Source organism: Neolamprologus multifasciatus, chromosome 5, assembly GCF_963576455.1.
Source record: "Neolamprologus multifasciatus chromosome 5, fNeoMul1.2, whole genome shotgun sequence".
NCBI classification, from domain to species: Eukaryota; Metazoa; Chordata; class Actinopteri; order Cichliformes; family Cichlidae; genus Neolamprologus; species Neolamprologus multifasciatus.
The window spans coordinates 20,003,706-20,030,216 of NC_140443.1; the positions used below are offsets into that span (position 1 = coordinate 20,003,706).

Below are 26,511 nucleotides of genomic sequence, written 5' to 3' on the forward strand. Positions count from 1 at the left end.
TCCAAACCACTGTTTACACTCGAGAGCAGGAAGGACAGATAAGACTTTACCAGAAAACGCATAAAAGAGCCCGCACAGTGCTGAAAATGGATAAATCACTAGATGGATGAAGCAAAGATTAAATTGTGTCAGAATGATGGGAAGGAAAAAAAACATGCACCAAACTGAAACAGATTCATCTGAAAAACATTTAGACATTTAACGTTTCCTGTGAAGTAAGTGTGATCGGGATTTATTTACTAGACTATAGGTGTCTTATATCAGTTCATTAATACAGTTTGGCACAACACATGTTTTAGAAATGATTTGGCAGCCTGAGCTACTAATTAAAGTAAACATGAGGTTGCTGTGCAAAGAAGTGGAGACTCAGGACTGATTGGTTTTTCTAACAAAGTCAGAATAATGGTTTGTATGGAAGCTTCTTTCTGCCATTGTAACAAGAATGGGGGGGGGGGGGTCACAATTTCAATTTCATAACTCATAATAAAATAAAGATCCTGAAGATTCACCTTGTATGCATTTTAAATTTCTCCCTGAAGGCAAAGTACCTAACAACAACCAACTTTTATTCATCACGTACACAATCATACAGAGTAAAACATGCAGTGAAATCCTTCCGTCCGAAAGGACAGGCTGCACACGTGGCCGCGCCATCTCAGGGCTTGGTTTTAGCATGGGGGGCTAGCCAGGACCCTTACTGGATACCACCGGCAGACAGGAAATAAACTTGCAACTCCTGCTCCAAAGGTGTGCAGTAACTATGCTGTCCAGCTGCTTGTTATTTTATATGTATTTATTTTTGTTATTAAATAGTAGATGAATGGATGGATTGGATTTTAGATATTATTTTGATGCTTTTAAAAGATAAATGTCTCTCATTTTGTTTACTGAAATTGTTTTTAAAATATTTTATTTAAAAATAATATTGTTTTATTAAACATATGGCAAAATGGATTTGATTGGGTGTTAGATATTAAAAATGTGAACTGAAAAAGCAAATGTCTTATTATTTTTGTTAATTTAAGATGATTATTTAAGAGAGGTTATTTAAAAATATAAATTTAATTTATTTTTTAAATTAAGCATTGGATATGATGATGACTGGATTTTAGATAGTTAAAAGTGTTATTTTATTCACTTAAAATTATTATTTATAAGATATTTTGAAATAAAATAATGAAGTGTATCGATTCTTTAATTTAACCTTGGATAAATGTATATGCTCGGATTTTAGATATTATTTAAAAGATAAACATCTGCATCACTAAAAATATTTCATTTTTTTTTTTACAAATTTCACACTTCAAACATACACACTTTTTTTTTTTTAAGATACTCGTTTATTTGAGTGAATAACAGCGTTCATTCAAAATGCCAGCGCGTTATGGAGCTCGGTGTGATCATATGATAGACCCGCCGCTGATCTGTATGAACTGGAAGTCCCTCCCCGGAAAAAGCATGGAGAAGATTTCGAAACAAGGCGACCCTGCGTGCAGGGAGCCGACGGTCCGTTTGTAAGTGCCGGGATGAGCTTCGTGCCTGCTTTTGCTGTGTAAAAAGCCCACGCAGAGGAGAAATGGAGAGACAGCAGGAAAACGGTGAGCAGAACGAGCAGCCGAGGAGAGATGTTTATCAGACAGGGAAGCGGATGTTTTCACTGCTAAAGCTGCAGCAAACACGACATGATGTAGGTGTAGATGGTGTTTATATTCAGCCTCTTGTTTCCACAGCAGTCACGATCTCCTCCTCTGATGCTTGGGTTGCGAAAAAGTCTCCGTTTAATTTTGGTTGGATGCTGCGCGGCTTAACGTGCAACCATCTCCCTCCTCCAACTCCTCCAACTCCTCAGACTTTTGAAAACTTGGGCGTGTCTTTGTGGATGTCGGTGGTTTCTGTGCTTAAAGAGGATGTTGGCGATGAATCGTTTGGCCGTGTTCTCCTTTATATGCACATAATAGACGAGAAGCGCAGAGGGATCTGCTCAGGAAATCAGTGATTTAAGGTCGGTGCAGAAGAAGTCCAGTTTGTTTAACGTGTGGGGAGGAGCGGACAGTTTGGGGCTATGTTCGCATTTGGAGATTCAGGATGAACAATTGCGCAGATCGACAGATTTTTAAAGTTTAATTTCACTGAAGTCAGTACCAGTTATTTCCTGTCACACCAGTAGGGGGCGCCAAAGGTATGAATACGTTTAAACTGAACTTTTCATTCCTGGGAAATGAAAATCTTTCATTTATTTCAGATTAGAATACTATGGTTTTACGTCAGCCACTTTATTAGGTACACCCTGCTTGTGCGGGACCCCCGCCTTTAGAGTTGCTTTAATTCCTGGTGATCTTAGCTGACAGCAGTGTCTCCTGTCTCCTTCTGCATGTCTTGGTTGGAACAAGTGGTTATTGGAGGTACTGTTGCCTTCCTGTCATTCACCTCCAAGCTATGAGGCATCTTCTCCCAGAGAACTGCTGCTCATTGGATATTTTCTCTTTTTAAATCCCAGAGATGGTTTTAAGGGAAAATCCCAGGAGATCAAAAGTTTCTGTCGCCACATCCAAAGTCACTTTAATCACCTTTGTTCCCCATTCTGATGCTCCGTTTGAACATCAGCAGGTCGTCTTGACCGTGTCTATGTGGCTCAATAAACTGAATTACTGTCATGTGGCTGATTAGACATTTGCCTTAAAAACGGTGTGCCTAACGAAGTGGTCGGTGAACTGGTGTCAGGCGTGACAGCATGACTGATGATGTCACAACACATTAGTTTTTTGTTGTTTATTCAGTCATTCAGACATTTAAGTCAGCATTCACCAAAGTCATTACAGTCCAACGAAACTGTGGTTAAAAAACAAAATAACATTTTAGTTAAAGGAAATAAAATCAAAGCTAGAGATTTTTTGACGGGGAAAAACTGTCTGGAACAATGTTATTACCGTGTTATTATAGTCTATTGAGCATCGGGATGTCTAACACACTAAATCAACATCCTTTGGGAAGTGCTGTTTGTATTGCAACATCTATTCAGAACTTCTGAAAAACATGCCCCTATCAAATACTCTTAAAATTATAATAATGAATTTACAAAATTAAAAGTAAGAGTCAAATTACTAAAAACTAAAGTAAACAAAAAGACCAACTCTGAAATCTAACTCAAACTAAACTGGATTGAAAACAGAAAAACTCAGAAACTTGGGGAAAAATCCCTATAATAATAATGAAGCTGCAATAACTTTGAGTTTTGATGTTTATTCCTGTAAATCCTTTTGTATTGGGGCTTTTTAAGGACATTTAATCTGGTAGTACTCGCTCCCCCAGGGCCCTGTGTGGTTTCAGGGGTTATAGGGTGGAGGGATGGTAATGTGTACTGTAAGAGAAAGTACTCACAAGCATAGAAATGCAAATGTGAGTGTGAGCGGGAGAGCTGGGTTAAGGCAGAGTGGGGGGTCTGGTATTGACACAATGATCCTCTTGTCTGTAACCTTGACAATTCAAACGCCACACAGTGCAGCACACACCCCGTCATCTTCAATGCCTGTGTCACAAAGCAAACAACAAAGCAGGTGCTTTGTTTAGCTTTGTGCTAAAGTTGCTAATGTATTAAAATTAAAAACGTTTAAATGCTAAAAGAAGAAGAAGGAGAAGCAGAAAACAAAGTCAAGTGTAAAGATACGAAATATTTGTGATTTTGTGAATTATTCCCATTACAGCTGCTTGAATGTAAAGATATAATAATGGAGAAGATGTCACCTCTTTGCTCCCCCAAAATTCCTGAACAGGAACAACACCCTTCCCACAGAAAATATTTATCAGAAATGAATAAAGTGAAGAAAACTGTGGATACACCATACTGATGTTGTTACAATCCACGTATTCAGTGGGAGAAATGTTTCGTCACTCATCCAAGTGACTACAATAAATAAATAAATAAAATAAAGAAGATCTGTGAAACAGTACTTTAGTAAAGTATTTTAGTAAATGTACTAACTGTGCATGCTCTCATCCAGTGCACGCTGTGGGTTTTACAGTATTGTAGTCTGATTGCATTGGTGGGAGGGGGGTATCAGTAAGATTCAGTCATGCTGCCCCCTCTGGATGTACCCCTGCCCTTCAGAAATGAAGAAATACCCCAAACCCACTAGTGTAAAGCTATATCAAGATAACATTTTACACCTTCCCTTTTTTGTTTTTGCAAACACGTATTCATAGTTTCATGAAGCAGATCCAAACTGTGATGACAGTCATCACCCTAACACCAAAAATACTGAACAGCACTAAAAGGAAAACTGAAACTGACCGAGGCAGCATATTTGGTTTTGTCTTGACTTGTCCAAACACATTTTTAAAACTACTGACCTTAAATATGTTTTATGTCGTGTTTAGACTACTTCACTGCATTTCAGAGGAATATATGAAACCCTTATTCTCCCATTTAAGTGACAGTCACAACTTTTCAAAGACATAAAAAAAGTCACACACATACATCCATGTGTAGAGCACTTAACATGTAAAAGTATAATACAAGTGTAAATGGATAGATCTAATCCTTTTTGTGTCATTAAAACTAAGAAGTGGCACAAATTACCTGGATTAATAATAATAATAATATGATTGCAGTGACAAGATGTTTGTTTTAACTGCTTCTTTGGCTGGCAATAATTTTGTACTTTTAATTAACCCCTTAAACTGGAGGATATTTAAAACAATTTTTTTAGATATTAATTTAAAAAGATCCTTAAAAACACTCAGTAACAGCTGCACTGCTTTACTACCACTGCTTATGCTTAATCGAAACAGGAAATTAGAGAGTAAACTCCAGCGCTCTGGTAGACGCTTATGCTCTGTTGTTTTTTGTTTGTTTGTTTTTGTTTTTAAACCCTCATATTCAAAAAGTGATTGCTGCTGTTTCTGTGGTTGTTTTTTATTTTTATTTTTTTTATTTTTTGTAAAGTCCATTCTTTGCTTGTATTGGTAAATAGACTGTAGTCAACATGATTTATGAAAGGCTCATATACAAAATAAAGAAATGACCTGCTATGGAAGCACCCTCATGATTCTGTTATGGTAGCTAATGGACCCAGCCCCTTTTCACCACTAAAAGTGTGTTTTAGAAATGTCTGCTACCCTCTTGGACAGGTCACTCTGAAATAACCTTTTAGTCTTAATGAGACCTTTGACCTGGATAAATAAAGGCTACATAAAAGTTACCTAAATGAGAGAGATGTTTCACAGATTTTGGGTCAACAAGTCAGTTGTAACAGACGGTCTGTGTTTTTGGCAGATGATCACTTTTTGGCACGACGCCGTAAAGGAGTTTAAAGATATCTGCCGCTTCTCTCGGTGGGCTCAGGAGTGCCGTAACTATCTGAATCAATATTAACATACTGACGTCACAAAAATCAGGTTAATTTTTCGGCATCTTCTCTCAACTGCGAGGCTCGAGAGTAGCTGGATATCAGTGACGTGTGGAGGGCTCTGAATGTGAGAAGTGGGAGTGTGGTGATAGTGGTGGAGGTGGAGGAGGTGGGGGGTGTGCATTTTAAAACCTGCTAATCCTGCTGTCCTCAATCTCTGCCTCCCGGAGGAAGAGGAGGAGGAGGCGACGGGACGGACGCGCACTGCTCCTTTGCGACTAAACTTTGTCGGCTCATACCAAATAAGCAGCTAAGGCTCACAACTGTTTCTTTTTCCCGCTCCTGCTGCAAAGCAACAGACCATCGCTGACATCGTGAAGACGTAGAATTTATTCGGAGTTAATCCTGTTACCCGGAGGATTTTAAATACCTGCCAGTGCGATGAGCGCTGCGGAAAACTCCGCAGAAAGCGACTCCAGCAGTAAACTGGAGTCTGTGATCCAGGTGAGGCTCGCCGGGCCCGCTCCAGCTCACTTGATCATTTCCTTAAATGACGCAGGTGTGGGGCAAATAATAGCGGATCATCTGGGGCGTGCATGCGCTTGTTTCTGTTTGGGAGCAGTTTTGTGTATCCATTGCGCAGCAGTCGTGGTCCTGTGCCTGTCGTGGCACCGTTGGGTTTGTGGCACTTTTCAGACACATTATTGTGATCACTCGGCTTCTGTCATGTGTTGTGATTTTCTGTGTTTACAGCCTTATTTCATATTTTCTCAGCTCTGTGTTGCTGATCTTTCTCTAAACGTCACAAACTAAATAAAAACGGCTGCGCCTGTCCTCCTCCACCAGAGGCTGGAGGAGAGCGTTCTGTCTGAGGAGAAGAGGCTGACAGTCCGGGGTCCTTCACCTGATGCCCCCCCTACATGTCTGCCAGCACGAGTGCGAGAGATTGTGACAAAGAACCTCAGCGACAACGGTGAGTTGCTACAGTCCTCTCTCCTTCACATCAAATCAGTGCCGTCTTTGCCTGACTTTGGCTTTTCTTTGAGCAGCAGGGGCCATGTCCTCGGTCATGTCCCTCCAGGAGGAGAACCGAGTACTGCAGGGGGAACTGGCGAGGTTGGAGGACCTGCTGGCACACAGCAGAGCCGACCGAGACGAGCTCGCCATCAAGTACGGTGCAATCAGTGAGAGGGTAAGGCAAGTCTCCAGGATGCCTGCAAACAGCACTTAGTTGTCATTTTGGTAGAATAGGTTGAGAGGTGGATGTAATCATTATAGCCTGTTAATCTCTTGCGATAAGTTCAAACACTCTTCAGGTGCTCTGGCTTTACACACATTTAAAGCTGAGGACCCTGCCACATTCCCTTTTCCTCATTTATGTGGTTTTTTGGGTCCTTCCTTTGTCTGAGATTTGCTCGTCTCCCAGGTGATGGGGGCTGGAATCAACTGAAGTGGAATGTTGCCATGGTGTCTGTCACCCTGGGTGACTGTAAACAGGGGCTTCAGTGGCGAGGGGAGATGCAGTGTTGGGTGGGTGGGTGAGTTGGGTGCTACAGCTCATTTGGGGTGGGTTGAACATTACAAAAGGAATAACTGCAGCCTGCTTCCTAAAGCATGAAGAAACTGTGCCGGAGATCGTCCAAAGGAATCTTTTCTCTTTAAAGAATAAATAAATGTATATATGTATATTTTACTCTTGTAGGCTGTTGAGATGCCTGCTGCTTTAATGTCACACATAAAACAACCAGTTTAAAGGATAACTTTAAACTGATAACTTAATGGACTCATTTCAAAAGTGTATTTAAAGTAATAACTGGTCTCCACTTTGGGATACAGACACTCTGTAGTACTGAGCAGCTGGAATATATGTTAGTATGTGAGTCAGCTTTCTCTTAAATATAACAGAACTAAATGGCGCTCACCCTGTGCTGTTCAAAGTGCCAAAAAAATGATTTATAAACTCAGCAGATGTGCCTCTGTCCAGATGTCACGCTCAGGTTACAGAAAATAATCCACAAACCTTCTTGTGAAGAGTTTCATTTAAGAGTGAACATCTATGCAGCATAGAAAGAAAGATGTGGCTGAAAACAAAGTTAGTATTTCTTAAGTACTATGACCTCCATTTATGTAGTTTAAATGTAGTATTTTCCTCATTTTATGCATTCATGAGAGGTTTCACGGGAAATAATCAGGATGTGTTTTGTACCAGTGTCATCAGTGTACGCACAAGCTGTCCAGAACAGCTCTTAAATGGTGAGATGGTTTGGGGAAATTCTGTTTTAAAGTCTGGAAAATAGTTCCCATCTCAAGTACTTTGCTCACTGGGACTTACAGAACACGTATACAGGTATTTTTGGATGCAGTCCAAACTTGGCAGTGCCATGCAGATCTGTCATGAAGAAGTGTGAAATTAAACCCGACCCCTTGCCTCTTACCTTTCATTAAAACCACAGCTGGAGCAGGCGCTGCGTTTTGAAACAGGGGACGAAGACCACGATTCACCAGAGTCACGCAGCTTGGCTCAGCAGAATGTGGATTTGCGCAGGCGGCTGGACGAGGAACAGGCGGCCTACAAGCGCAAACTCACTGCATACCAGGAGGGGCAGCAGAGGCAGGCGCAGCTCGTGCAGAAGTTGCAGGCCAAGGTGCGTCTGTTTTATTTCCCTCTTCTGCTGAGTTGTTATTGATGAGGTGTGACTACTGGTGTTATTTCCTGCTCCTTCAGGTGCTTCAGTATAAAAAGAGGTGTGGTGATCTGGATCAGGCGTTGCAGGAGAAGTCATCAGAGTTGGAGAAAAACAGTGTAGGCGACCTCGAGTTTACTGTAAACATACGGAAGCCAATTTTTATGCACAGGTTAAAAATAATATGTCCAATGTCATCTTTTGATTTTAGGGTCACAGCGAAACATCGAATGGTCGCCATCAAGATGAAGCAAGCAGCAACCTGGAGGATGCTTTAATCCGTCTGGAGGAGGAACAACAAAGGTGATGCATCATGAGAGAAGAGACGTAAAACGATTTAGCTGCAAACCTGTAACGTCCTCAGACTGTTGAAAAGTATCAGTGCAGCCAAACCAGAGATAACTCAGAGAAAATTCAATATTATTTATATAGTGCCAAATCAGAAAAACTTAGAGGTGCTTTACATTATAGGGTAAAGATCCTGCAATATTAGAGAGAAAAACCCAACAATCAACCAGAGTAAACATCTGGTTAGACACCATGCTTTTAAGATTGTTAGGGTTGAGTACAATAACCTCAGTTTTATCTGAAATTACAAGCAGAAGAGGTCATCCAGATCTTTGTGCCTTTAAGACATTCACACAGTTTAACTAATTGGTGTGTGTTATCTGGCTTCATGGATAGATAAAATTGTGTGTCATCTGCATAGCAGTGAAAATGTATGCTATACCTTGCCTAAGGGAAGCATGTATAATGTAAACAGAATTGGTCCTAGCACTGAACCCTGTGGAACTCCATAATTAACCTTAGGGTGTGAAGAGGACTCTCCATTTACATGAACAAATTGGAGTCTATGAGATAGATATGATTCAAACCACCTCAGCACAGTACCTGTAATACCTACAGCATGCTCTAATCTCTGTAGTAAAATGATGTACAATATTAAGCTGTCAAATCAGAATCATTCGTAACCTTCACTAAAGCTGTTTCTGCGCTGTGATGAGCTTCAAATAAGCCATTCCTCTGCAGATGATCAGTTAGCTGTTTTACAACTACTATTTCAAGAGTTTTTAAGATAAAAGTTAGGTTGGAACTTGGCCTATAATTTGTTAAAACAGCTAGCAGTGGTTTAATAAGTGTCATTGTAAAGAATTGTGGCATGTAGCCCATAAATAGAAACAGAAACATTAAAACCTGCACTAACACCATTTTTTGTATGTCAAACTTTAATTAAAAATTAATTATTAGAAATTATTTAACTGGTATTTAAATAACCTGTGAGCCACATTTATGACAGCTGTGGTTGTGGGGATAGTGTGAGATGTCTGCTAATCAGAGGGTCAGGGTTCAGTCCCAGTGTTGAATGTGTCTAAATCAGTGTGTGATAAAGCTAGGTAAAGCTGCTTTTGTCTGCTCCTTTATTCACAAGGAAGCAGCTTAGCAGGTTTCTACGCATGTCTCATTAGGCAGATTTGTTACACCAGACCCTGTCCTTAACCCAAAATGACTTGTGACTCCTCCTGGGATCAAACCAGGGACTGCTGCACTATAGAGGCACTGTGTGTGTCTGTGTGATTGTTAAAAAGTGTTTAAGAGAGCGGGACAAAAAGCTTTATTAATGTAAGTGTGGCCTATGATGTAGCAGCACTTTGAGTAGTATGAGCAGAAGACGACTGTATAAGTCTGTTTACCAGCATTCATACAGTGCTTTATTCTGTGCACTTCAAGCGTGTTGTCTCTATCACACTCACACTTCAGTGGCTGTATCCAGGACAGTTTTCGGTTCATTTCATCTTGCCCACATCTTGCCTTCCAATTATTAGTTGAACCTCCTGAGCCACAGCTAGGGTTGCACTGGCTCTACAATGCTCTCAGTGCAACTTGAGCACCAGCAGTTTATTTAAAAAACTTAAATTCAGCAAGGTCGTCCTCTGAGATCAAATCCTGCTTTTGCTCCGTGAGCTTAGCGAGCTTCCTTTGGAAAACTCTGTCTAAGCAATCTTCCAACGGGACTGTTACCTTGAGCAACATAACTTGCTTAGTGGATTCAGCCACCAACAGCTCCCAGTTTCAACCTGATGCTGATGATCAGGGAACATCACACTATGATAGCTCCCTTTGAAGCTGCAAATAAATGTATATGGATTTATTACTTTAATTTTACATATGCAACAGTCTTTAAAAAATGAATTGTTTTGTTATTGTAAGGATCGATGGACAGAATTGATATAGATGGTATTGCACTCATGCAGGAACAGCGTATTTTCATGGCCTATGTATAGCAGATATAAATAGTTATCTAACTGCCAACATAAGCTGTTGGCCAGTTAGTCCACTGAATTATTATTTTTAACTCTTTTTATTTAGAGACTGAAGATTTTTGAGACATTTTTCAGTTGCAGCCAAAACTATTTTTACAGGAATGAGTCATGAGCTCATCTGTGATTGTGCTCCGTTGTAATTTGACTTTAACTTTTACACCAAAAACATAGGAAATATGAGAGTGAGCAGCCTGTTTTTAAAACCACGCAGACTCTAGTTAAGGAGGATTTCATGAATTCAGTCATGTATTATACCAAACATCTGCAGGCCTGATCAATCTTATCCTTTGCGTTTTATTTAACCACTTTCCCTTTAAACAGCTCCAGCCTGAACTGCGTGTGTTATATTTGAGTGTTTTCATGTTGTGACTTCAGGAGCAGCAGTCTGTCTGCAGTGAATGCAATGCTGAGAGAGCAGTTGGAGCAGGCTGGTTTGGCCAACGAGGCTCTCAGCCAGGACATCCGCAGGCTCACTGCTGATTGGACAAAAGCCAGAGAGGAGCTAGAGCAAAAGGAGTCTGACTGGAGGAGAGAAGAAGAGGTGGGAGAGGGATGCTTCTTAAATATTAAAAGGAAATTCAGGAAAGTATAAATTCAGAATAATCATTACTTGTTTTAATTTCCTTTGGCCTCCTGTTCAGTCTTTCCACAGCTACTTCAGCAGTGAGCACAGCCGACTGCTGACACTGTGGCGACAAGTGGTCGGGTTCAGGAGGCATGTCTGCGAAATTAAGAGCACCACTGAAAGGTAAACTTTGTTCTCCTCAGTCTTATTTTATCTTTTGACTCGTGTTTTGTCTCTCACTCCTTCCCACCTCTCTCCAATCTCCCACAGGGACCTGTCAGATATGCGTAATGAGCTGGCTCGGACGTCCCACTCTGCTCAGGTGTCCTGGGCCGGTCTGTGTGCCACGCTGCAAAGTCGGGAGGGAGGAGCAGTTCTGGCTCTGGAGCAGGAGAAAGCTCTGAGGGTTCAGCTGGAGCAGCAGCTGAGAGGTCGAGTGGCAGAGATGATGAGCTTTCAGAGCAGGATGGACGCAGAGAGAAGCGAGCTCAACGTCAGGTCAGGGTGCCGAGCCGTCCTGCAGGCTTACAGTTGTATAAGTTGTTTTTAATCGAGCTGTCCAACAGGAGGAGCTAGTTTAGTAAAAGTCCCCATTGTGTAACAGCAGGAAGACTTCCAGCACTTTTCATTTAAAACAACAAGAACTGACTCAAAGTGCAAAACTAAAGGTCCTTTTTACCGTCCGCGTGAGTTTAATTTCATATTGTCTGTTTTCGTTCTGATTTTTAGGTTGTCCGATTTGGTGCGAGAAGGGGAGAGACTAAAGGGACAAATTGAAGAGCGTGACAGAGAAATTGTAACACTAACGAGGAAGCTCGAGGTGAGACACCAGTCACGGAGGCCATAATGGTTTCATACTGGTCCGCTTCATGGGCTTCATGTGAATCATTTCCCTTCAGGAGCAGAGCGGCAGTGATGAGACTGACATGCAGATGATGAGGACTCACACTGAGACGCTGTTAGACACACTGCGGGACATCGCTCAGGTAAACAACACACACATTTTTACATCAGCTGATTTCTCAGTGGGAACCCAGATGGAAGGGCTTCATTTTAACCTGCGTTTACAGACGGTTTCAGCAGACGGAGAGTCGTCATCGTCAGAAGCAGATCAGGACAATTCTGGGGCTCTGATTCGTGACTCTTTCCCTCGAAGGCCGTCCTCTCCCACTCGACCCTCCTCGCTGTCTCCTCTCCCAGAGGCGGCGCTGTCTGCTCTCCGCTCTGCTGTCACAAACAAGACACTCCAGCTGCAGGTGATATGTTAATCTATAAACACAAAGGACCGCACACAAACTCTCTGACAGAGGTCACTGATTTTATTTGCCCCCCTTTTCTGGATGTTTAAGACAAGCTAAACGACTTAAAAATGAAGCTCAGACATTAAGTGCTAAAATCTGTGGTGAGACTTTAAAATCTTTCATGTTGTATCCTTGTAACATCATCATCATCATCATTATCTCCACTTATCCGGTTGTGTTTGCAGGATGTTCGAAGCCGTCTGCTCTCTGCTCAGTCGTCTGTGCAGCAGTTACGAAAACAGCTTTCTGAGTCCGAGTCGGCTAAAAGAGACGCAGAACAGAGAAGCCAAACTCTGCAGCGGGAGAGGGACGCCGCTCAGAGAGAGAGAGAGGCCGCGCTGCGAGAACGGGACCGTGTGAAGCAGGAGAGAGACACGCTGGCCAGGTTTGCCAAACTTCACTTACAAAACCTGCCTGGAGACCCAACAGTGTATTTATCCTCAACTCTGCATTATATTCTCACATACACACACACATGTGATGAATGTTGCAGCGAGAAGGTGAACCTGGAGAAGACGGTGCAGGCAGCGCAGAGCAGCAGCCAGCTCCTGCAGATGGACTGCGAGAAGCTTCAGCTGACCGTGGCGTCCGTGCAGCGAGAGCGAGACCACGAGAGGGAGGAGAAGGAGGCTGTCGTGCAGGAGAGAGACCGGGCGAAGGCAGAGACGCTGAGGGTGTAAGCTGGCTAATTCGTAGAGATTAAGTGAATGTGATGGGGGCACTAATCCACACGCTGCACATGCTCACAGTGTGCCATTCAAAAGATCTGCATCAGCTCCCTCTACATAAGCATCTCAGTCATTAACAAACTCCTCCCTGTACAGCCCCAACATCTCATTTACAGCTTTTGTGTAAAAGTTTGACTCTATTCACAACTATTGTGCTGTCCAGTCATCCCTTCCTGCAATAGAACAACAAGCTTCACACACTAACAGATACACACCAAGAGTCCTGCCTGATTTTCAGTGAACAACACGTGTTGCCTCAAACAGACAGAAGCAGTTGGATCAGAGCGAAAGTCGAGCCTCTGCTCAACGTGGTGAGTTGTCTGCAGTGAGGGAGACTCACCAGCAGGGGGAGGTTCAGAGGCAGCTGCTGGAGCAAGAAAAAACACAGCTGTCTGAGGCGCTGGCTCGGGTAAGAAAATAGTAATAGTCTGTGTATTTGTCAGAGGTGAAGCGCTACTAGAGTACTGCCAGTGCAAGGGAGCGACACTCTGCCACTTTTTTGTTTTGGATGTATTTGTTGAGCGGAAATTAAAGTTAGTCCATTAAAATTCAGTTGTCAGTTTCAGGGTTTTTCATGCGAGAAAGTTAATGAAGGCAAAACGAGTGGTGGAAGTGTTCATGATATTAAGGTGCAGATTTAGTAGCAGTGTCCCAAAAACAATAGAGCATGCTTCTTTCAGCGCTAAATGTAATGTTAGACTGTGTGTTGCAAATATCAGTAAATCAAGTACTTTAAACATTTTCCCTCTGATGTTTTGTGAAAAGGAAAATCCTACAAATACATTTGCAATAAGGCCAGCCACTAAACAGCCTGCAGTGTCTACGGCTTTCAGCTCCAAAGCTGATGCTGCACGTCTTCAGACAGCGGCTTTGTAACGAGTTATACGATTATTTTTGCAGCTGACCTCATAAATATATTTTTAGGAGTTTCCCTTTCAAAGCGCTGACTGTACGACTGTACATGTCGTCTGTGACACAGATTTCAGGTTTTTGAATAGTTTGTCATGAAGCAGCGCTCCTCTGGATGACTCCTGCCTCCACCTGAGCTGTCTGATGTAACTAAAACTCAGAAGACTTTATGTTTTTAAGTTTAGTCAGACATTTTATTCAGTTATTATTGAAAACTTTCAGATAAACTTGTGGTGCAATAGCCCGACTGATGCGCTCGACTGCTTAAACAAATAGCACCTGTTTGACCGTGATTCTTCCCTCCAGGCTGAAAGCAAAAACACGGAGCTCTGTCTGCTGCTTAACAAGCTCCAGTCTGAGGATGCAGCTCTCAGAGACTCTCTGGCAAAGATGGGCAGCATGAACGAGGGTCTGGCACAGGACAAAGCAGCCCTGAACACCTACATCCTCAAGGTAAGGGAGCTGCAGTGCTATTTAAAACCTCCACATATGTCGTTTCAAGCCCATTTGATATGAAATACTCTTGTGTCTCTGTGGACGAGAGTTAATGCCAGTGTAAACAGAGTAATGTAGTTAGATTCAAATTCAGGTGTTGCCAAACTGTGATTGGTGTGCGTCATCACCCATTTCCATCCCAGCCGAGTAAAATAAACAAACCTGTTCTAGATTTTAAGAGAGGTTTTCAGGCCTTTAATGTGACTTGCTCTCACCTCTGTGTCTAAGCTCGAGGAGGAGAAAGCCGTCCTGCAGGCTCAGAAACGCGACGCTGAGCAGGAAAAGCTGACCATCAGAGATGAGCTGGTCCGGCTGGAGCAGGACAGGCTCGAGCTGGAGTCCACCCGCATCACACTGCAGCAGTCGCTGCAGGACGCCGAGCTAAGCCGCGTGGGGATCCAGGCTGAGCTCCAGAGTCTCAGGGCTGAGAGACTTAAGCTGCAGGAGAAAGTCACCCAGGTACAACTACACATTACATCATTTCCACTCTGAGAGCACTTTAAACATGCCTTGAATGATGGATGTTGCATTCCTGTGCACATTGTCTTGTAAATAAGAGAACACAGGAAGATATTTCCTGTTTGTAAAACACCGGTCTATTACCAAAGCTTGGTTGAAAAAGTTGTTTGCAACATGGGCCTAAAGCGTTATTTTGAATGACCCAAAAATAAATGCAGATAATACGACCACATGGCTGATTTCTCGCCTCAGTTATTTTAAAAACACATTTAAAAATGGAAAGGAAAGTTTTCAAATCAGACAAACTGTTGGTTAAACTTTGAAACCCAGAAGAAAGCAGCAGAGGAGCGATGTGTGTCCGGTGTGTGCAGGCTGGTTTTTGCAAGGTTGATGAGAGACCGCTCACATATGACACTGTGACATGCAGTACCTTTTCTGTTTTTGAATCATCATGTACTTCACACTAATTATAAATAAAAGTGGGCCTTGATATAAACCATGAAGCTGTCTGATATAACAGTATTAAAGTGTTTCAGCTCCTCTCTTTTTAAGGCTTTTGAAAGCCGTTCTCTGATTGGCTGAACTTTGGGGCTGTGGGCCTTAAATGACAGTGACAAGTACAAGTAGGGTGTTTATAGGAATCTGAAGTCTGAGCTTTTGGCTCACAGAGGTCACTTAACTGACCTCATCATTTTGTACTCGACAGCTTTGTGGTGAGGTGACCTCTTTGGGTTCTGAGTTAAGTCTCGCTAGAGGAGAAGGCCAGAGGAACGAGGTGGCCTTGGAGGAGGTCGGCCGCAGTCAGGCAGAGCTGGCCCGGGACAAAGCGGCCCTCGTGGTTCAGCTGACAGCATCTGAGAGGGAAAATGCCATGCTGTCTGAGGAACTGGCTGCTTTCAGGCATGTTTGGTTTCAGACTTGGTTAATTAGTCAAAAGTGCTCAGCGCACGTGTGTGTAAGTTGTGGTTGTAACCTGCAGGTCGGAGCGCGAGTCCCTGGAGACCAGCCTGTTCGAAGTGCAGCAGCAGCTCGTTCAGGTGGAAACTCGCAGAGAGCAGCTGGAGACAGAGAACCAAACCCTCAGAGTCCGCTGTGAGACGGCTGCAGGTGAGAGGAGACGTTGATTTTATAATTAAAGATAATAAAAGTTGGTCAATAACAGGAAAGTGTTGTATTTGTTTTCCTGATTGTGATTTCCAGCTGAACTGAGGCGCGTTCGCTCAGACGGGGAGATTGCGTTGGCCCAGACTGAGCGGGAGAAGCAGACTCTGAGTCAGACTTTAAATGCAGCACAGCTGGAGGCGCAGCAGGCCTTGCGCAAGGCCTCCTCTGAGCATCAGGAGGAGGTGGAGAGACTGGTCTCAGAAAAGGTGAGTGCGTTCAATGGATCACTGTTAGTTTAAATGCTATTTGTGTGAATGTTTTTACACTTGGATGAATGTCATCGTGGTGTTTTGCAGGAAGTTGTGCGGCACAGCTTGCTGATGGAGCATGAGGTCACGCTGAGAAAGCTCAGGCAGGAGATGGAAGATCAGCTCAGCAGAGCAAAGAGAGAAAAAGAGGAGCTGCAGGATGAAATGCGGACTCTGCAGCACGATAGAGATCAGTGTCTCCTCCAGGCTGAGACGGAGAAACAACAGGTCTGATCCCAGCCTGTGAAACTATTCAGCATCTAGAGCTGTATTTATACATCAGATAGCATCTGTCATTTAAATCTTTGGTTTAAAACAGATTTCTTAAAATAATGTCTTTGTTAGAAATGCCAGCATGGCTCAGGCTGTTCCTTCCCCCCTTTTTAAACTTTGTTTTAGTGTTAACCAGACATTTTCTGTCCTCCCAGGCTCTTTCTTTGAAGGAAGCAGAGAAGACGGTTTTGTCTGAGCGGGTTTCCAGTCTGCAGGCTGAACTGTCAGCTGCAGCCCTCGAGACCGAGCGAGTGGCCAGAGAAGCAGCTCATTACAAAGAGCAGGAACAGGTGACGGGAGGAAACGTGGAGGGTTTCACTTCCTGTCCTGATTTGTATTTTGTTGCTGATGTCGAGGCACAAATGAAAGATTAACTACAGCATCACCCTGTTTGTTTTCCTCAGATCAGAGTCGGCGCTCTGACCAGCGAGGTGCTGGAGCTTCGCTCTCAGCTGGAGGATGCAGCCTCTGCTCATGAGAGGGAGCTCCACAGTCTACAAGAGACATGTACTGATCTCCGCTCGCGTGCTGACATCGCTCTCAAAGAGGTAGATCATTATCTACAAGAGGCAAAATGCATAATATCAGATACCAACATCCTAACATATACCTGGTTTCCACTGAACCGAACCAGGTATGACTTGATGGCCCACATTTGAACAGATTTGAGAAACAAGAAGTTAGAAAATAAATTGCTATAAGAAGAAGATCAAAGCGAGGAGAATCTGTTTCCAACTTTTTAGCATCTGTGGAAGGTTGTAGATATGGGCAGAGGTCAAATATGAAAACATAAAACAGTTTAATTAATTTGTTTTCATGCTGCAAACAAACAAATGTTCTGTCCAGTGACCTCATTTCATCTGATTTTCACCCACCAGCTGGAGCAGTGCAGAGCCGCCCTCGCAGCCACAGAGGAGAGCCGAGACCAGCTGAGGCGGGACTTGTTGGAGACTGAACGCCGCCTGAACCAAACTCAGGACTCAGCAGAGAGCTACAGGAGAGAGGGCACAGAGCTGCGCCGTGGCTTTAGTGATGTCACCAAGGAGAGAGAGGCTCTCAGCCAATCAAATACTTACCTGAGAGAAACTCTGCGAAGTGCAGAAACTGAAAGGATCAGGTATGCATGAGATTGGCAAAGTATCCAGGGACAGAGACACAGAGTAGATGAGATGTGTAAGCAGAGTGTGTGTGTTTTGTTAGTGTGAAGCGACAATGTGAGGAGAAGGAGCAAAAGCTGTCTGTGCTGGAGGAGAATTTGTCTTCCACTCAGAAGGAGGTGACAGAGCTGCGGAGCTGCCTGAGAGAAGTTGAGAGATCACGACTGGAGGCTCGGCGAGAGCTGCAGGAGCTCCGCAGACAGGTCAGACATGCAGTCATCTCTCTCACATCTGAGCAGAACCTGGGAAATATGTTGCACACAGTTTTGCCCCTAAATGTAAATTTTCCTTTTGTCTGGCTCCAGCTGAAGGTCCTGGATGGAGAGAAGGAGCAGAAAGAGAGGGAGGTGGCAGAGCTGCAGACTCGCCTGTCGCTGGAGGAGCAAAGAGACGAGGAGAGAGGAAAAGAGGTTTTCACCCTCAAACAGAAGCTGGCTGAAGCCGAAACAGCCAGAGAGTCCCTCAAGAAAGAAGTGAGAAGGCAGCAAAGTGAAGAAGTTTCCAGCTCTTTGTTAATCTTGCTGTCTTCAGTGCATCACTGCTGTCTCTTCTGTCTTTTTTTTATGTTAATGCAGCTTTCCATGACTCAGAAGCGTCTGCTTGAGTCTGAGTCGGGCTGGCGCAGCTGCGAGAGAGAGCTGACCGCTCAGCTGCAGGAGGCTCGAAGCTGCGAGAAGAAGCTCCAGGACGAAGCTAAGAACTTGTCCCTGCGTGCTCAGACGGCCCAGGACTCCGCCGCTCACTGCAGCCTGCAGCTGAGCGAGGCGCAGGGCCGGCTCGCCGCCACTGAGTCGGAGCTGACCCGAGCCGAAGCCACGAGGAGGGACCTGGAGTTTCGTCTGAGCAGCCTGCAGTCTGCGCTGACGCGGACGCTGGGCATTGGAGCAAGTGGCAGAGGACCCAGGGGGAGGAGCCCAGGAGGGAGCTCCACATCACCTGGCAGCATGTCACGCCACCACAGCATCTCACCTCTGCGCTCCTCGCTGTCGCCTCCTAAAGGTGAGAAGCAAACACGAGGCCTTTGTTTCATTATTGTTGCAAAGTTTATTTAGCTCTGAGACACGATGTTTCATCGACCGTGGCTCAAGAGTTGGGAGTTCGCCTTGTAATCGGAAGGTTGCCGGTTCGAGCCCCGGCTCGAACAGTCTCGGTCGTTGTGTCCTTGGGCAAGACACTTCACCTACCGCCTACTGGTGATGGCCAGAGGGGCCGATGCCGCAATATGGCAGCCTCGCTTCTGTCAGTCTGCCCCAGGGCAGCTGTGGCTACAACTGTAGCTTGCCTCCACCAGTGTATAAATGTGTGTGTGAATGGGTGGATGACTGTATGTGTAAAGCGCTTTGGGGTCCCTAGGGGGGACTAGTAAAAGCGCTATACAAATACAGGCCATTTACCATTTATCACTCTGATAAAAAATGACTCCAAGACTCTTCAAATTTTAGCAGAATTATAGAAAGAAATTACTGCTTACTGACACCCATAACAAATAACATGAGGAATTACTTTTTGCTGGTCTTGTCTCTGTAGCATTATAAGAACCCTCCTTCACTCCTTCAGCTATCTCAGCGTAACATCTTTCTGTTTCTCCTGTACAGAAATTCGAGGAAGCACCCCTGACAATACTTTGGGCTCAGGCGCTGTATCTCCTGAGAGAGGGGATACACCGGTGCCTCTTCTTCAGTCAGAGCTGGACTCCGAGACTGTGCGAAGCGGTCTCAGAGACTTCCTCCAGGAGCTGCGTGATGCACAGAAAGAGAGGGTAACGGGGCTGCGCAGCACGAAAATGACAGTACATAATAACTCGAGGATAATCTCTTTGTTTGTTTAGCTCAAGTCTTTGTTTATTGCTAATTTTGAAGGATGATGTCCATTGCCAGCTGGGGTCCGTGCAGCGGGAGCTGGAGGAGCTGAAGGTGGAGCGGGACTCTGCTATGAGTCGACTCACTCAGCTGCAGTACTCCATGCAGGAGTACCAAGAAGGTTAGAGAGTTTGCCCAAGTTGTTTAGAAAGAAGGAGATTTTAGATGAGCTCAGGGAAACTTTTCGCTTTCAACAGTCTGCTTGTGTCAAACTCTGAAATAATCTTCATCTGCACAATGAAGGCAAGCTGCCCAAAACCCATTTCTGAGTGGAGTTAAAATTAAGTCTGATAATCTACTGCAGGCTGTGTTGTTTGGATGTCTCATTATAGGGAAGCGTGGACTGGATGAGCGCCTCACCACCACCCAGATTTTGCTCCAGCAGCAAGAGGAGGCGGTGAGGAGAGGAGACAGAGAGCGGCGAGCTCTCAGCGACCGGGTGAAGGATTTAGAGCGAGCGCTGCAGGCCTCTGAGACGGATAAGAAGCACATACAGGTACTCCATGTTTTGTGTTGTCACTCACACAGCAGTGGTCCCAGCTCGGCTACAGTCAACATATGGTAGCGCAACAGAAGGACAATAACTGAAAGCGTGCACTGTCGACAAATGTAATAACAACAGATGCTGGCGCACACTCAGTGTTGCACCACCTGTGGTGTCCCCTGCCAGCCCTCCATATGTTTGTTTTTAATACCAGCACCTTTCAAAATGATTCACCTTCTGGGCTGTGTGTACTACTGAGTGAATCTTTTATCTGTTGTATTTTTTAGAACAAACGTTTTGAGAAGACAAGGAGATTATTGAGCTGTGGCTCCTCTCTGTTTCTAATTGTCTGTTCAAACATAAGTGAATGTAGACTTAATATGACCCTTCTCCTCCATCCATCTCTGCAGGATCAGTTAAATAAGCAGCGTGCTGCCGAGATCCGTCTGGAGGTGGAGAGGAAGCGCCTGCGGGAGGCGCTAGAGGCAGCTGAAGCTCGAGCCACCAGGGTGGAGCTGGGGAGGCGCAGTCTAGAGGGGGAGCTGCAGAGACTCAAGCTGAGCCTGGGAGACCGAGAGGCTGAGAGTCAGGCCTCCCAGGAGCGCCGTGACTCTCTCGTCAAACAGGTACAGATACAGAGCTGTTTATTTATGACTCATGATCAGCTTAATGTGATTAGTTGGGCCTGAGAATTTAGAATAGAATAGAATAGAATTCAACTTTATTGTCATTGCACATGCACAGGTACAGGGCAACGAAATGCAGTTTGCATCCATCCAGAAGTGCTTTAGCCGTGATATAGATATATTACAGTATATATTAGCAATAATATAGATATGTAAGTATATTACAGAAATTATGGTCTATTATGGTATGTTATAAGGTACACGGTATGAAGTATGTTATGAATATTCTAGAACTATAAGTATGTACAGGCTATGAACAGGATATAAATATGAAAAACTATACAGAAATCTGAGATATACAGCTATACAGAAATGTAAACTATGCAAGTTATAAACAGTTGTAGGATTAAAAATTATCGTATGTACAGAATTATTATTTACACAGAATTATACAGTAGTGCAGTTAAGATAAGTGAGATATGTGGATACTTTCTATAGAGGCTATATAAAGTGCTAGTTCCTTCTAATACAGGAGATTTAATGTCACTGATCAGCTGGTGAACATTTAATTATGATTTAATGCTATTATTTATTCTTATAGTCTGCCATTTAGCCAGACTGATGTACACTATAGTGTTTACATATACAAATAAAGCAACGACTTAAATACAAAAACATCAGAATTAAAAACTTAAAATCTAAAGAAACAAAGCAATCAGCGTCACCAAAAGTTACCAAAAGTTACAGGTTTTTTGTTTTGTTTTGGCCTGACATAAACTGGTTTCGTACTAATTGCAGGTTACTGAAGGAGAAGCCCGCGTAGCTCTGCTGCAGAGAGAGGTGGAGATGCTGAGCCAGGCTCTGCTCAAATCTCAAGAAGGTGAAACTTTACTCAGAGAAAAAATCACTTCTCTCAACCAGACGATTCAGGAGGCGGCGGCCCTTCAGAGCAGCACGCAGGGTCATATGGCTGCCCTGCAGAAGACGCTCAGCATGGCTGAACAGGACAGAAGGCTCCTGCAGGTGAGAGAGAGAGAGAAAACAAAGGGCTTCAAACAGCGTGGCTCAGATGTGAATGTTGACGTGAGAATTATTCTGTGCCGTTAAGGAACAAATGGATGCATCACGAGCGTCATTAGCTGAGGCGAGGAGAAACACGGCCACCCTCACTGAGCGCGTGCAGAGCCTGCAGACCGAGCTGACCGAGAGTGAGCTGCGGCGAGAAGAAGTAGAGTCTGAGCTGAAGAGCGCTCAGGAGGTTAGAGACAAACAGATTGCCAGAGACACTCGTCCACCTGCAGGGCTGCCGATCTGAAGCTGCCCCAGTAAAAGAGTAGATTCTGCACAATGCTGAACTCAGGCCGGTGTTCTTGATAGATTTCTGTCTTCCTCCGTCAGGCTCTGCGACAGCGCTCAGGCAGTCTTGCGGAGGCTCAGCGCAGCGCCCAGTTGGCTCAGACAGAGCGGGCCGCTGTGGAGGAGCGGCTACGTGCGCTGCAAAGAGCAGTTGCCATGCTGGAGACGGAGAAAAAAGATGCAGAGAGGCAGGCTGTGAGGCTGGAGAAAGACAAGAACGCACTGAGAAACACACTGGACAAGGTCAGCGCTGTGTCAACATGTGTGTGTTTCTTTGTTTGTTTTCTTTGTGACCTTCTGACATTAAAGATGTTTGATTTATATGGCAGTTAAGATTCAAAATGGCCTGCAGAGCCTTATAGCTACACCACACACGCTGATGCATTACTTTTAAATAAAATATCAAAACAGCCTGAGAAAAATAAAATGTTAAAAACGTCAGATAAGTACGAGCTCCTCTACAAAATTGCCTCCAAGCAAATTCTAATTGTATGATATAATTTATATAAATCATTATAAAACATGAAACGTTGATCTTTTAGTATTCTAATAAATGTTTACTATTTACTTCCCTTCATTTAAATTTAAATGTTTCCAGAAATTCTGAAAAAGATATGACATTTACACATATAAAGTGTTTCCTTTGTCTCTTAAACTATAGAACTGCACAAAAACACCGCTCACATACTGTGTTCACCATCTTGGATGAGTGTTTTAGTCACCACACCAGCTCGCGTCCCTGTTTTGAACGGCTTGCTTCGCTGTCGTTACATGTCCATGGTTACATTTTTCATCAGGTTGAACGTCAGAAGCTGAAGTCTGAGGAGGGCACGATGCGGCTGTCTGCAGAGAAGAATCGCCTGGATCGCTCTCTAAACACAGCCGAGCAGGAGCTGCAGGAAGCGCAGCAGCAGATACTGATGCTGCAGGTAGGGAATGGTCGCTGATGGAGGCAAAAGACGACCAAACTGCTGCCGAATCCTGCTGAAAGATTTTGTTTACTTAGCTGTGGCTGGACACGTCTACTTGAAGTGAGGGTTTTGTGCAGAAAGAGCGGGCGAGAAGAAAACCAAGCAGATGTTTCACAGTGAGAAAATAAACCTGAGTTCTCAACTTTTTGACTTGAGCAATGAGCTTAAAAAGAGCTTAAAATTATTTTTTTTAACATGCAAGGTGACATAAATGTGTAATAATCTACATTTTTTCCGTGGATGTAAAAAAACAAGATTAGTTTTAATGTTATATTGTAAAGTTTAAGTCCATAAAGTGACATCTGAGTAATTTTCACAGATAACCAAACGATTGGACCAAAGACATGAGATAGTTTTGGGAAAACTTCATTTTAATGATGCTAAAGTCTTAACTATGTTTTTCTATTTACCACATACATGCCAAAAACAAGCAAATAAATTAAGCTGCAGCGGGTTTTGGAGGAATTTTGAAACGCTCATTAAAGTTGTTTATTTCAGGTCGGTTTAACATTTCAGACTTCTCCTCTTTTCTCCTCATTCAAGCCAAACTTTTCCCAAGCTGCAGAAATGTGCTTTAACCGTCGCAGTAAATCCCAAAGCTTTAACGTTTGCTGCAGAGTTTTAAAGACTGTGAGGCTAACAGCCGTGTTTGGAGTCTTTTTTTTGTTGCGCATTCTTCGATTGCTGAAGTCTTAAAAAGAGGAAAACACTTTGTGTTGTGTGACCTGATTCCTGCTGGAGGTTTGTTTGCGTGAACCATCACTGATTTGGTGGAGGACTCCACCCAGGTGTCACTAGATACCAGATAATTTCATTTCTTTGAATTTACTTTATCAGGTTCACAGATCTGGAATCAGATTTGGACATGACTTTATTAGACTATTATTTATGTATTATGTACTATTATCTTTCATTAGGATGATTCACTTTTCTCGCATTTTGTCTTGCAAATGACACACAGCTTGTAGTTGACCTTGTTGGACAGCTGTTTTACATGTTCTTAGACAGACTCTAGTTCACTGCAGCGCGTCCAAACGATATGCTTTATTATCTTTTTTTTTTTTTACTCTGTTGTAACTCCGTCCATAAAACTCCAGTCGTGTTTGGCTTTCCTCCAGATGTTCTGTTGCTCTCCTTTTACATTTGGTTGTCTTCCCGTGTGTGTGTGTGTGTGTGTGTGTGTGCGCGCGTGTGTGTGTTTCATGAGTAGACACAGCTGGCTGAGATGGAGCAGTCTCACAGTTTGTGCGAGAGTTTGGTGAGGCAGCGCGAGGAGGCCCAGCGGGAGGCGGAGAGGCTGAGGACGAGCTTTCGGGATATCGAACGGACGCTGGGCACTAGAGAGCGCGCTCACCGGCACAGAGTCAAAGGGCTGGAGGAGCAGGTGCTCACATTGTGCTGTGTTAAAAGCTTTTTTTCTCTTTTTTACCAAGTTCACCTGTAGACACACCTGATGCTGATGTTCCTTTTGCTTTTAACAAAGTTGTTCAGAATATATATATAATCCATCCATCCGCTTCCGCTTATCAGGGTCGTGGGGGGGTGCTGGAGCCTATCTCAGCCGTCATAGGGCGAGAGGCGGGGTACACCCTGGACAGGTCGCCAATCTGTCACAGGGCTAATACACAGAGACAGACAACCATTCGCACTCACACCTATGGGCATCTTAGATTAGTCAATTAACCTATCCCCACAAACTGCATGTCTTTGGACGGTGGGAAGAAGCCGAAGTACCCGGAGGGAACCCACGCAAACACGAGGAGAACATGCAAACTCCAAATGTTACTTAGCTGGATCCAAGTTTCATTGAGTATAATAGATATGGATGGATCATATCTGTGGGCACAGACACATCTGTGTTTCTTTCAACATCAATAATGTTGCTTCAGCACAATCAGCACAACTGATTAATCAGTCTCATTGTTTTTTACAGGAAAAAAACTAATAAAATGATAGTGCTTGGATTTTTTTTCAACAAAACTTCATCTTAAAATGTTGTGCAAGCACAGATGGAACAATGTGATCATTAGTATGTTGAGGTGGGAAGTAACAAAAGTACAAATATCTGTAATTTCTGCTTCTTAGTTTTTAAAAACAGGCACGCTATTTTATGTTTAGAGCATCGGAGGGATGTTTTTGTTTCCCAGCACCACACGACTTCAAAACAAGGAGGCAAAAACATATAGTTTATGTGTCATTTTTTGCACTATATTCAGTAAGTTAAATTAAATTAAATTAAATTAAAAAGTAAGTAAATACAGAACTCGTATTGGTGATACAGGTGCATCACTTCCTGAGCAGCCCATGGAGTGATTTCAATGACTGAATCAGTTTTGAAGTTTTAATCAGTTTTGATTCCTCCAGATTCTTTAAATGTTTTGATGATATTATGTGCCACAGATGATATTTGAAGGTTTATGTTGAGGAACATCACATTTGCATTACATGCATTTGCAGACTGGTGAACCTCTGCCCATCTTCACTTCTGAAGCGCTCTTTTTATATCCAGTCACATTAATAATCTGTTACTAATTAACCTAATCAGCTGCAAACAAGTTCCTCCAACTGTTTGTTTTTAGCATCACTTAATTTTCAAGCCTTTTGTTACTGCCTTCAAAATCCCACTCTTCTGTCCACGTCTGTAACCTGCAGACTGGATTTAAGATTGAATCATGTTATCAGATTTAAAAATTACATGTTTAACTGTTTGTTGTCACCTTTATCATTACTGCAGGTGTCTACTCTAAAGGAGCAGCTTCAGCAGGAGATGAAGAGGCGGCAGCCATCTCTCCCATCCTCCGTGGTGTCGGCAGGGAACCGAGACACAGCTTGAAACCAGAAACACCAGCAGCAAACTCCATCTTGAATGTCTCATAGCAACAACGCTACTCCACAGTTACTGTACTGTTTCAAAGATGTTTTATTTTGTGACACTGAATGAACACTATTGTAATTTTGAAGCCTTGTGTTTTTTTTTTTTTTTCATTTTGACTCAAGAGAGAGGAGATGGAGCATTATGATTCAGCCAGCTGTGCTGAAAACACCAGCGGCCGGCCTGATTACTGGCAGCCATCTGCACTCGATCTTTGTCCAGCATATTCCCAAATTTCTTGTTCTTATTCAAGAATCACCGCAGGACTCTCCTCCAGACAGGCTGGAATGAAAATCTGCAGATTCCTCCACGTTCATGTGAACAGATGAGGACAGAAAGGGAGGATTTGGGTTTGTTAGGAAACAAACAAACTGAGCATAATGAAGGAATTGTACTGTATGTTCTCTCTGAAACAGATTTTACTGATTTTCTGATATATATATATTTAGACACTATTTTACCACTGAAGACTGAGTGCTGCAGTGATGGTGCAGTTTTTTTATTAGGTTAGTTTTACTGCTTTTTACTTTATGTATAAATACTGACACTGGTGATTAATAAGGGCAGAGTCACTCGTTTGGACGAAGGGAAGCCATGTTTCCTGGAAAATAAACTTGGCTGTGTGTCCTAACTCATGTCTGCTCATTAATACGCTTCAACATGCTGAGCTGCAGCCGGGAATCGCACCTGAGTC

General features: G+C 43.4%; 1 protein-coding gene across 4 annotated transcripts; it reads left to right on the forward strand.

The window, feature by feature from the left end:
- Positions 1–1,431: 1,431 nt before the first annotated feature.
- On the forward strand, positions 1,432–26,437 carry crocc (ciliary rootlet coiled-coil, rootletin). Of its 4 annotated transcripts, XM_085159782.1 has the most exons (37): positions 2,016–5,849; positions 6,192–6,318; positions 6,395–6,537; positions 7,799–7,990; positions 8,071–8,148; positions 8,241–8,332; positions 10,726–10,891; positions 10,992–11,098; positions 11,186–11,413; positions 11,645–11,735; positions 11,815–11,901; positions 11,986–12,171; positions 12,402–12,601; positions 12,710–12,892; positions 13,209–13,353; positions 14,160–14,306; positions 14,577–14,807; positions 15,514–15,707; positions 15,787–15,914; positions 16,008–16,177; positions 16,268–16,447; positions 16,648–16,782; positions 16,897–17,040; positions 17,371–17,609; positions 17,693–17,852; positions 17,955–18,122; positions 18,225–18,648; positions 19,245–19,408; positions 19,509–19,629; positions 19,841–20,004; positions 20,403–20,618; positions 21,417–21,641; positions 21,727–21,876; positions 22,017–22,217; positions 22,772–22,903; positions 24,156–24,329; positions 25,680–26,437. In XM_085159782.1, the coding sequence occupies exons 1-37, from the start codon at positions 5,787–5,789 to the stop codon at positions 25,776–25,778; spliced, it is 6,054 nt and encodes a 2,017-aa protein (XP_085015908.1). In that variant the 5' UTR covers positions 2,016–5,786; the 3' UTR covers positions 25,779–26,437. The 4 variants fall into 4 exon arrangements, with proteins under 4 accessions (XP_085015909.1, XP_085015910.1, XP_085015906.1 ...); XM_085159783.1 differs by lacking the exon at positions 2,016–5,849 and adding an exon at positions 1,432–1,598 and having other exon boundaries at positions 12,402–12,892; XM_085159784.1 differs by lacking the exon at positions 2,016–5,849 and adding an exon at positions 1,609–2,002 and having other exon boundaries at positions 12,402–12,892.
- The last annotated feature ends 74 nt before the right edge of the window (positions 26,438–26,511 follow it).

Bases quoted from the DNA above. Each gene is read 5' to 3' on its own strand.
- crocc (XM_085159780.1), top strand. From the start codon at position 5,787: ATGAGCGCTGCGGAAAACTCCGCAGAAAGCGACTCCAGCAGTAAACTG. The intron at 6,319-6,394 runs GTGAGTTGCTAC...TTCTTTGAGCAG, and splicing joins AAAGAACCTCAGCGACAACG to CAGGGGCCATGTCCTCGGTC. The intron at 16,178-16,267 runs GTGAGTGCGTTC...GGTGTTTTGCAG, and splicing joins AGAGACTGGTCTCAGAAAAG to GAAGTTGTGCGGCACAGCTT.